The sequence below is a fragment of the Chenopodium quinoa genome, unplaced genomic scaffold (genome assembly GCF_001683475.1).
Source record: "Chenopodium quinoa cultivar QQ74 unplaced genomic scaffold, ASM168347v1, whole genome shotgun sequence".
NCBI lineage: Eukaryota > Viridiplantae > Streptophyta > Magnoliopsida > Caryophyllales > Amaranthaceae > Chenopodium > Chenopodium quinoa.
Genome location: NW_018744367.1, coordinates 7,471,346 through 7,482,029, shown reverse-complemented (window position 1 = coordinate 7,482,029; position 10,684 = coordinate 7,471,346). Strand labels below are relative to the sequence as shown.

At 39.4% G+C, this 10,684-nt stretch overlaps 2 protein-coding genes across 2 annotated transcripts; one reads left to right on the top strand and one right to left on the bottom strand.

Moving 5' to 3' along the window:
• On the top strand, positions 1-1,624 carry LOC110696730. The gene is made up of 3 exons (XM_021874083.1): positions 1-87; positions 451-615; positions 696-1,624. The coding sequence occupies exons 1-3, from the start codon at positions 1-3 to the stop codon at positions 1,227-1,229; spliced, it is 786 nt and encodes a 261-aa protein (XP_021729775.1). The 3' UTR covers positions 1,230-1,624.
• A 5,722-nt stretch (positions 1,625-7,346) lies between these two features.
• Positions 7,347-9,403, bottom strand: LOC110696619. Its single transcript, XM_021873958.1, has 3 exons — positions 8,507-9,403; positions 8,233-8,418; positions 7,347-8,120 (listed from the first exon to the last, which is right to left on the bottom strand). The coding sequence occupies exons 1-3, from the start codon at positions 9,017-9,019 to the stop codon at positions 7,833-7,835; spliced, it is 987 nt and encodes a 328-aa protein (XP_021729650.1). The 5' UTR covers positions 9,020-9,403; the 3' UTR covers positions 7,347-7,832.
• Positions 9,404-10,684: the final 1,281 nt, after the last annotated feature.

Here is a 10,684-nt window from a genome sequence, read left to right as displayed (position 1 = left end):
ATGACGATCATGTTGCATGACGTCGGGGCCATTCTTGGGATTCGCGCAGAGGGTAAACGCCTTTCTGGTGTAACTGATGCGGATCAGGCAGATTTGCTGGCGGAGCTGTTGGCGGTGGACAGGGCTGCGCTGTATACCGGGGCGCTTGGTGTTTGGGACCACGGCGGTGTAAAGATCGCATCCGTCTTGCAGCGTTGTTTGCACCCCGGTGCACGTAGGACGCACGATGCACAGCTGGCTGCTTATGTTTTTCTTCTCTTCGGGTGTACCTTGTTTCCGGATAAGAGCGAAAACAAGCTCAGGCCAAGCGACATAGTTGATGCGTGTGAGCCCGACAATGTTGGTCAGTTTTCTTGGGGGTCGGCTACGTTGGCGTATCTGTATCGCCAACTAGGATTTTCGAGTCGGGCTGACGCGGCAGGTATCACTAGATGTCTGACTTCATTGCAGACCTGGATATACGAGTATTTTCCTGCATTTCGACCACACCGTGACTCAGTTCCAATTGTTGATGGGATGCCCCGTGCCTGTGCGTGGAGTCTGCGGTTGGAGAAGAAATCTGTTGACTGCCTCCGATCAATACGGTTATCGCTTGACAGGATGTCCCCCTTAGAGGTAAAGTGTATGAATTATTTCAAAATTTGTACTGTAATGCATTTATTATGAATCTTACTAATTTGAAACATTTTGTGCAGGTGAACTGGATGCCTTTTGGCCAGAACCCTAGTAATAGGATACCCAGGACCCTCTACACGGGACTCATACAGTATCGTGAGATCATGGAGGTGTACATGCCCCAGCGTTTTCTTCGCCAGCTTGGGTTCGTCCAAGTTGTCCCTCCTCCACCGGCATGGCCGAGTAAGACGGTCCGATCTGCGTCGTCGAAGGAGTACGTCGTCCAATGGCCGGATAGCATGATTGCCACGTGGGAGCAGTTCCCGATGGTTGCCCGCTTATGGACTGCGGAGCTGCAGAGGCCGCCTACTAGGGTGCCTCCCATGTGTGACCAGCACTACATGGAATGGTACAACCGGTATTCGCACCCGAGGTTGATTAGAGACCTCGACCATGGCGATGACGCCGATGATCATGATCCACCGCCAACTGCCGTAGATGCGATATGTCTGAACAAAAATTTATTTTTGCGTTTTTTTAAAGTTTTATATATCGTTATTCAATTTCATGTTTTTTTTTTTTTTTTTTTTTTGTGTAGTGGATGGGAAAGGTAATGCAAGGCGTACAAAAACTCTCCCTGGAGAATGACAACATGAGTGCAGCAGCGAGAGCTGCTGTTGAAGAGTTGGAACAGACCCTTGCGCATTGGGAATCGGCGGCAAAGAGGGATTACTGATGTTATTGGCATTTTGTTTGTTGAATATATTTTACATTATCAAATTAGTTGTGAAATACGACATTATCTTTGTAGTTTGCAGAATTTAGTACAATCGTTTTAGTTTTTAACATTTACAATTATCGTTTTAGTTTCTAACATTTGCAATTATCGTTTTAGTTTTTAACATTTGAAATTATCGGTTTAGTCATGATCATTTGAAATTATCATTTTAGTTTCTAACAAATGAAATTATCGTTTTAGGTTCTAACATTTGAAATTATCGTATTAGGTTTTAACATTTGAAATTATCGTTTTAGTTTCTAACATTTGAAATTATCGTTTTAGGTTCTAACAAATGAAATTATCGTTTTAGGTTCTAACATTTGAAATTATCGTTTTAGGTTTTAACATCATGAAATTATCGTTTTAGTTTCTAACATTTGAAATTATCATTTTAGTTTCTAACAAATGAAATTATCGTTTTAGTTTCTAACAAATGAAATTATCGTTTTAGGTTCTAACATTTGAAATTATCGTTTTAGGTTTTAAAATCATGAAAAATAAGGTTATACAGAAATTGTGTACAAAAGAAAAACTAAAAAGCTGCTAGGGTGTTCCATTGATGGATCCGGTCATGATACAGCGCATCCCAACCCTCTACGCTTGCTTTACGAATGTCGTACCACCGAGGTATGATCGGTGGGACAGGAAAATTGGATGACAGGTCAAGCCGGATGAAATGTTTGTATGACGACCCAAGAAATGTAATAGCTAACTCTCTGACCGGTGTAGTGACGGTCTCACACGATGACCAAGGGAGAACTGTTGTACAAGGATAATAAGCTCGACTATGCAATCCCAGCCCGAAATGCATTACTGCGCACTTGTAAATGTTTGCAACGGCAAAAAGATCTAGTGGCGCGTCGAAATAGTGATTTAGACCGCAAGGTCCTCCTCCCCACCGGACACGCTGCAGAGCACTATCCAAGCCGTCCTGGTACACATGACGATAAACATCTCGGTTAGAGGCAATTTCACTGTACATCAATTGACGCACTAAATCGTAGTTGTCTTCGCCCATCTGAAATACATCAGCCACGACCCGGAATCCGCAGTTACCATCTCCAACTACATCATTCTAGCCGTCCAAGAATGACATGATGATGTTAGGTATCCTATCCTTGTATGGAAACTGGTCAATATCAAATGTTCCTGTTGAACATATCATTAAACACAGTGAACAAGTCAGCAGTAAACTCAAAACCATTATAACACGTAAATTAAAGTAAGCTATTGTACCAGTGCCGGGCATATTCACAGACGAAGAAGACCGGCTACGACTGGATGACGTTGTACGACCACGACCACGACCACGAATGTAATCAAACGCACTCCTGTTCCGCCGTTGACGACCTCTAGGTCGCTCGACCCCTTCAGGTTCCTCGTGATCTAAGCAGGACGTGTTGAACATGTCATGCAGTACGTGAGTAGCATCATGAATAATGGAAGGATGACTGGAGGATACTCGATCGTACATCGAACGAAACTGCTCCAACTCCTCCTGTTCACGGTCGACCGTCTGCGTATCTGCATGCTCACCAATAACGAGCGTTCTCCAGAATGGATGAACCTGATCAACGTGTAACAACGTCCTATCTTGGGTAATTACGCGGTGAATGGTGCATGCGCAAGGTAATCCATGAGTTACTGATATAGCACATCCACACCGAACATCAACTTCATCCGCCAACTCCCTCATCTTGTTGTGCTTGGCCAGAATCAACCCCAAACAGTAGTGTGACACACGCCCATGTAGAATCTTAAATATGAAATGGCAATACATCGTACCATGTCGCCGCCTAGAGTCCTCCAGAGAGTTCCTGATGCCATTCTTCTGAGTTTCAATTGCCTTGTTTATTCTCTCAAATAGTGTATCCAAAGCAGCGGTGGAAGAATCAGTCCTGTCCTTAGTAGCTCTATGAGCACTCTCAACTCTGCATGTTGTAGTGTTTCCAAAATGAAGTACTTGGTTTGTCCAATATTTGACAAACTTTTCCCTGTGAGGTACCCACTGCTGCATCACATAGTTCACCACTGCCGGACACCATTGGTACGAATCCCTGAAGTTAGCCAATGCTCGATCGTACACTGCCTCTGTGGTAGCTTGTAGGATCTTCCGCCACTTACCATTCACCAATCTCTTTGCCATTTCCAAATTCTTGTTGAAAAGGTTGTAGGCTTTCACTTTCACACAGTTGTTGATGTGCCATGTGCACAACAAGTGCTTCGATTGTGGAAACAGCTCTACTATGGGGGCAAAGAGACCTCCCTCACAATTACTGACGATGGCTGATGGCTGAACATTAGGGCCGATGTAGTTTCTCAGCTTCTCCAAGACCCAATAATAACTCGCAGCCGTCTCATCCTTGATGACTGCATGACCAATCAGAAAGTTCTGGTTTGTTGGAGTCATCCCAATCATCTCAACCAGTGGGAACCTGTACTTGTTTGTCTTGTACGTTGAATCGATCAAAATCACAGATGGCCAAGACTTGATCATATCAGCACAATCAGGATGCACAAGGAATAAATGAGTCACCTCCGCTGTATCTTCATCAGAATCATACCAGAACAGGTAACCACGTGCTTGTGCCTGGTGTAGAAGCTGTTGTATAGGGTTCCTTCCCTCTGACCGTTCAAACCTCAGTTGCTGTCTGACGTTGTAGATGTGTCTTCGGTTTGGCTGGTCTTTAGGAAATTTCTCTAACACAGATGCTAATATTTTACCAGGCTTCACTTGAGCATCACTCATTTCTTTGACAACCAGTTTTGCAGCGGGACTTAAGCCGCTCAACTATCGATGACCCACTTCATATACTATCATCTCATGGTTGTGATACCCCCATTTGGAGTAACCCTTCACTTCCCAACCTTCACGACTCTCTAGTTGCCGAACCTTTACTCTAAACTCACACCCACAACCTTTCCGCTTTGTATTAAACCGAGTGGCTGTACTGAAATCTCTTTCTTCTCTTTTGCGATAACGATCGCATCTCAAAATGTGATCCATTCTACCATCCCGTTGAGATTTATGACTTGTTACTACCAAGCAAAAACCAGAAGTAATTGCAACCTGTTTAGCCCAATCAATTGCTTGTTGAACATCTTTGAAGGGACCATCATGTACAAATATCCCACTGTAATCATTTCCGTCTCCACCATAATCCTGCATCAATTAGATATTATATTTAAATACCTATATTAATGTAAAGCGTAAATTAACACAAAATTCAAAACATAATTATGTATAACAGTGTTCATACACATACAAAATTAAAACATAATCATTTATAAAAATATTCATACACATACAAAATTAAAACATAATTATGTGTAAAAGTATTCATACACAAACACATAATTAATTTTTTTGTAAATTATTAACACAAATCTAATTTCCACATACAAAATTATAAAATAAATTTATTAGCAAATATGTAAAACATAATTTCAAGTTATTCATTTTTTTTTACAATTTAAATTTAGGGATATCAAATTTATTAAATAAAAAAAAACAAACAAATTAAAAATCTAATTTCCACATACAAAATTATAAAATAAATTTATTAGCAAATATGTAAAACATAATTTCAAGTTATACATTTTTTTTTTACAATTTAAATTTAGGGATATCAAATTTATTAAATAAAAAAAAACAAACAAATTAAAAATCTAATTTCCACATACAAAATTATAAAATAAATTTATTAACAAATATTTAAAAAGTAATTTCAAATAAAACATTTTTTTTAACAATTTCAATTTATCAAATTTATAAACAAAAAAAAAACAAAAAAATTAAAAAAAAAAAAACAAAGGCAGTGGCGCCTGGCTGGACCACCACCACCATGGCAGTGGCGCCTGGCCAGGACGCTAGGACCGTGGGAGTGGCGCCTAGCCTGGAAGCCACCACCACGGTTCCGGCGTCCTGGCCAGGCGCCATCGCCACGGTGCCGGCGTCCTAGTCAGGCGCCACGACCATGGCACCGGCGTCCAGGCCAAGCGCCCCAACCATGACGGTGGTGGTCCATGATGATTTACCTCGTTTTGGTGCGACGAAGACGGCTCTTCGGCGTCCCTCGGCTCTTCGGTCTCCCGCGGGGACCCAGTACGGCTCCACATTTTTCGATGTCAGAATTTTCCGTTTTTGGTAAGATTTCACAAATGGCCAAAACCGTCAAACCAAGTGTCTTTTTCAATTCGATTTTTCGATGTCATAATTTTCCGTTTATGGTAAGATTTCACAAATGGCCAAAAGCGTCAAACCAAGTGTCTTTTGTAATTTGATTATTCGATGTCATAATTTTCTGTTTTTGGTAACATTTCACAAATGGGCAAAATTGTCAAACCAAGTATATTTTGTGGGCTTTATGTAGTAATTTGTGGGCGATATTTAACAAATCCCCTCCCCCCCGGTGAGTAGAATTTCTTAGGAAATGCAATTTCCTATAGTGTCAACCAAACAATTTAGCTTAATTCCTAGGAAAATTCTAAGGGAAAAATTTCCTATGAAACATAAATTCCTATGGAAAGTTAATTCCCATGTGAACCAAATGAGCACTTAATATACTTTTTTAGCCTTATACTTGGTGAAATTATCTTAATACACTTTTTTAGCCTTATACTTGGTGAAATTATAAAAGATTGGTAAAATTAGAGTGGTACGGAATATTATGGAGTACTCCCTCCATCCCTTTATTAAGAACCTATTTGCATTTTTTTTCGGAAATTAAGAAAGTTGGTGAAAGTAGTGTATGTGGGGTTAGAGAAAGATCAAAAGAAAAAAAAATAGTTGAGAATAATTGAAGAGATGGATAGAGAAAGTATTGGGAATTAATGAAAAAGTACAAAAAAGAGATGACAACTCATCAAAAAATGGAGAATATTATCATATAGTACAACCTTAAAATAGAAATAGGTTTGTAATTTTGAGCTCCCTAAAAAGAAATACTAGTTCTTAATAAAAGGATAGAGGAAGTACGAAGCAATACTAAGAGGCCAAAACAAATGTAACAAGAGTCTACATAAATACACTATATATTCTTTTATGCAAATAACAAACAATATGTGTAACTAAAGAGGAGTGTGAATGGTATCAACCGTGCAAGTGTTGCAATAAAGACTAAATACAATATGATAACTTTATTTTTTTGGACGAATTGGTTTATTTGAAACTTATTTATCATTTTGTGGGGGTACTAAACTTATTTACAAAGTTGTTGTCCACGTAGGCTCAGAAATACGTTAGGATGTATTAAATTTTTTAAAAAACAAACCGCTATTTCAAATAGCGGTTTTAGTATCAAAACCACTATTCAAAGTAGGGGTTTTCCTCAATACTCCACACAACAAACTACTCTGTTGAATACGTTAAAACAAACAAAACAAATGCACCACGACAACCCCTTTCCATCTCCATCAGACCAGCACGCACATCATGTTGTAGATCGTCATAGACGACCTCCTGCACACCAGCGGCCGACACAATTCGCATTGCCACCACCAATTGATGAACAAAATGGTTTTTGGATATTTGCCCCCAAATTGATAAGGTATTTAGCCCTGATTTTTTTCTTCTTAATTCAATTAGTCGTTAAAATTAATTAAGTTGCTGCCACATAATGTCAAAATCAATATAATAACTCAATTTTCTTTGGATAGTTGGTGCTGTTTGGTTTCGTATTCGAGATTGTTGGATTTCGCTTTGGTTGCGGTTTATGTACTAAACCGTTGAAGTAGCGGTTTATGTATGTAGCGGTTTTGAGCTGAATTTTGTGAACAACAAATTCGTAAATAAGGTTTATACCAATGTAAAATAGTAAATAAGTTTCAAATGAACCATACTTTTGTAAATCAGTCCCTTTTTTTTTGACGTATTTAATCATGTTGAATTGTTGATGATTTAACCAACTAACCATTACCAAACTAAAATACCAGCTAAGCTAGAACATGGTTCACAACACAATGAATTATTGCCTTTAAGCATTAAATAAATCAATAGTGCAAATCATATTATACATATATAATGAATACACTAGCATTTCCATACATGTGTTACAATACTCCTTTTGAGTAACAGCTAATATTAAAAAGAAAATAAAAAATGTTCTCACAGATCCAAAAAAATAAATAAAGATGTGCATTCTCCACTCCCCACCGACACCAACCCTTGCCAGTAATTTCCCACTACTTAGCCACCGACCTGAGTTTTCTCAATTTGTAGCCAAGTTAACCCATAAAAGCTAAATCTAGATGCGCCCAAGGTAATTTCTGCTCATATGCCTCGTTTTTATTTTTTATCGTACAGATGGATCATTCCAAATAAGCGAAAAATAACCGGGTGCACCTTGTAAGATACGAGTACCATGGTAGTAAGCAATTTTGCAACCAAAAGTGAATGAAGAAAAATAAAACTTTAACCACCAATAATTTTGGATTTTCATTGATAGGTGCAAGCTTTCTTGAAGGAAATAGCAGAATTGGGTTTCTTAGGATTATATGCAACTACACAATCAATGGTTTTGTAGAATTTGGGTTTCACCAATCTTCCCAACACATAAGCTCTAGATCGAACAGTGAAGCTTAGCGTCATGTTCACCGGCGCCGTGGGTACGCCTGTTGATGTACCAACTAAGCTTTGCCCGCTTCCATATAGCGGGATTTTATCCCCTAATATTTGCACATTCACTGTTTTCTGACTCTTTCTAGACTGATAGAATTTCTTGAGCTGCATCAAAATGAATTCATATTATTACTTGAATGATTATTATTTTTTAATTATAAATCGCAATGGAAATTATTTGATTTTATAATTCGTATGGATCTAATTAGATTCTTACGTTTCCTGTGCCAACGGTGATCTGTGAGAATGATAGATCTAATGGAGTAGATGTTACATGAACCCCGAAGAATGTTGCAGTGTTTCGATAAAGAAATTTGAGGGTTGAGTTCACTGATGCCATTTCGGTTGCTACACCGGTTGCATCTGATCCAGCCGATACTAGAAATCGATCAAACCTTATACTCTGTTGAATCCAAAAACAAACAAATCAGTAATCGAGCTATTTGTTTACACACGAATTCATTACAATTTCCGCGATTTGAAACAATTACCTTGACAGTGATTTTGGGTTTCTGAGGACGAGCAGCACCCCAAAGAATGAGGGAGAAAAAGGAGAAGAGAACGAAAAACCCCAAAATAAAAGCGAGCACATAACAGCGGCGAGGAAGTGGTTTCTGATTCTCTTCATCTTCAATAAGATTTTCTTCTTCAATAACATCACACTCTTTCCAAGGAGCTTGGTTCTTCTTATGACCCCCTTTTCGACCACCACCAGATCCACCATCATTAGGGGATATCTTGCGAGACCCACTGCCGGGTTTAAGCGAGCCGGAGAAACGAGTCGAGGACGATTCACGGGAGTGGCGGCCAACTGAGGAATGAGAGTGCGGGGGAGAGCCAGCAGGGCTCAGCACTGGTGTTGATTGGAATGATGTTGTAGTTTTTTCGCCATCGTGCGAGTCCCGGGACGGACTCTGCACGTAATACACCGGCCGCCGAGGGGGCGATCGGTTTGGGGATGAGGCGGATAGACTGGTGACCTCGGAATCCGTCTTTGCGTGCATCTTGTGGAAAAATGATACAATTGGATACAAAGCTAAAGCTATTATGGAGTACTAAAGTGGTGAAATTGGGAATTTGGGAAAATTGGTTTTGAGGGTATTGTAGTTGTACTAGTGAGAATGTGAATTGGGGGTCTTTTTATTTAAGTGGGTTTGCTTGTAAAAGGGGGTGTTTGATTGTTTTGGTGTTTTTTTAATTTGGGTTGGGAAATGAGGAGGAGAATATTTACGCTTGTGGAGGTTTCGGTGGAGTCTGATTTATTATTTAGCTGTATAATTGGAAATACATTGTAATAATTGTGATTTTAGTTTTTATAAATGTAATAAAGAACGACAAAAATAAAGTTGGGAATGAGGTAAAAATGAAGGGCTTAAGTATATTGCTTGGAAGGATCTGACTACTGACATGTGACAGCTTCGTAAGAGTTGGCAGCTTGGCAGGATCTTTCTTGTGTTATGTTACCTAACATTTAAGTGTAAAGAGTATTTATTTAAGCTCATACTCCCTCTCCCTTTGTCCCTTATTTTTTTCCCCGTTTGACTTTTTACGATCTCCAACACACGTCTTTAAACGCATATATCTCCATTTCTATATGCGTAAAAATTATAAAATTTAATATTAATAAACTATACAATGAGACAATTCTAACAAGATCCCACATGAATATATTATCACATATAAATCAACGAGAATTCATGGTCAAATTTTTAAAAGTTTGACCCATATTTTTACAATGGGGAAAAAATTAAGGGACAGAGGGAGTATCATACAAGCCACTAAAATAATCTACAGAAAAAAAAATATTATCATCCACAAAAAAACCCTAAATTTTTCTCTGTTCTCTCTCTTCAAACCTAGCCACTGATTAGGGGATTTTGCTCCCACCAATCGGAATGCGCCACGTGGGCCAATCAGGTCCTGCCAAGTGTCCCCCAGTTGGACCTCTCAGGGCTTGCCACGTGGCACACTCTTATTCGTCCACCCCGGACCTATTATGTCATGACACGTGGCATACTCCATGCCTAATGGAGAAGTCGGCCACCTAGGCCCAACTTCCGAGGGAAGCCCAATCAGCCCAAGGTTAACCTAAACCTAGGATTGACACGTTTCCCGAGGTTATAAATACCTCCCTTAATCCTCATTAAGGGGAATGACGCAGATTACACACATTAAACACTCTCACCTAGAGAGACCCAATCACTTTAATTTCCGCATTAATTACTCCTTAATCAAGTACTAACTTGACCGTCGGAGGCGGATCTCCAATCATCCGGAGCATCCGTTTGTGTTGCAGGTACAGGCGTCCGGTTCCAGTCTCGGAATTGTAACTCTCCCGCAGGACATCAGAAAACTCCGAAACAATTAACATGTCCAAGTCTCAAATGCCATAGAGAAGAGTAATCATTAACAACATACACATTATCTTTCAAAGTATTACAAATACTAAGTTTAAACATTCCATCACACAAGTAGCCAAGTCCTACAAACAAACCACTTTTAGATAATACAAACTTGTCTGATTCAAACACTAATTTGAAACCTAAACGATTCAGGATAGCACCGGAGACAAGATTTCTCCTAAGCTCGGGAGAATACAACACATCCCTTAAAATAAGAGATTTTCCCGAACTAAATATTAGCTCAATTTGTCCTTTGCCTAGCACCTT

What these genes read in the sequence shown, in the direction of transcription:
- LOC110696730 (XM_021874083.1), top strand. Translation starts at nt 1, where the DNA reads ATGACGATCATGTTGCATGACGTCGGGGCCATTCTTGGGATTCGCGCA. An exon ending in GTGTAACTGATGCGGATCAG is followed by an intron (nt 88 to 450) that starts GCAGATTTGCTG and finishes ACTTCATTGCAG; the next exon opens with ACCTGGATATACGAGTATTT. An exon ending in ACAGGATGTCCCCCTTAGAG is followed by an intron (nt 616 to 695) that starts GTAAAGTGTATG and finishes CATTTTGTGCAG; the next exon opens with GTGAACTGGATGCCTTTTGG.
- LOC110696619 (XM_021873958.1), bottom strand. Translation starts at nt 9,019, where the DNA reads ATGCACGCAAAGACGGATTCCGAGGTCACCAGTCTATCCGCCTCATCC. An exon ending in AACCCAAAATCACTGTCAAG is followed by an intron (nt 8,419 to 8,506) that starts GTAATTGTTTCA and finishes TGGATTCAACAG; the next exon opens with AGTATAAGGTTTGATCGATT. An exon ending in TCACCGTTGGCACAGGAAAC is followed by an intron (nt 8,121 to 8,232) that starts GTAAGAATCTAA and finishes ATTTTGATGCAG; the next exon opens with CTCAAGAAATTCTATCAGTC.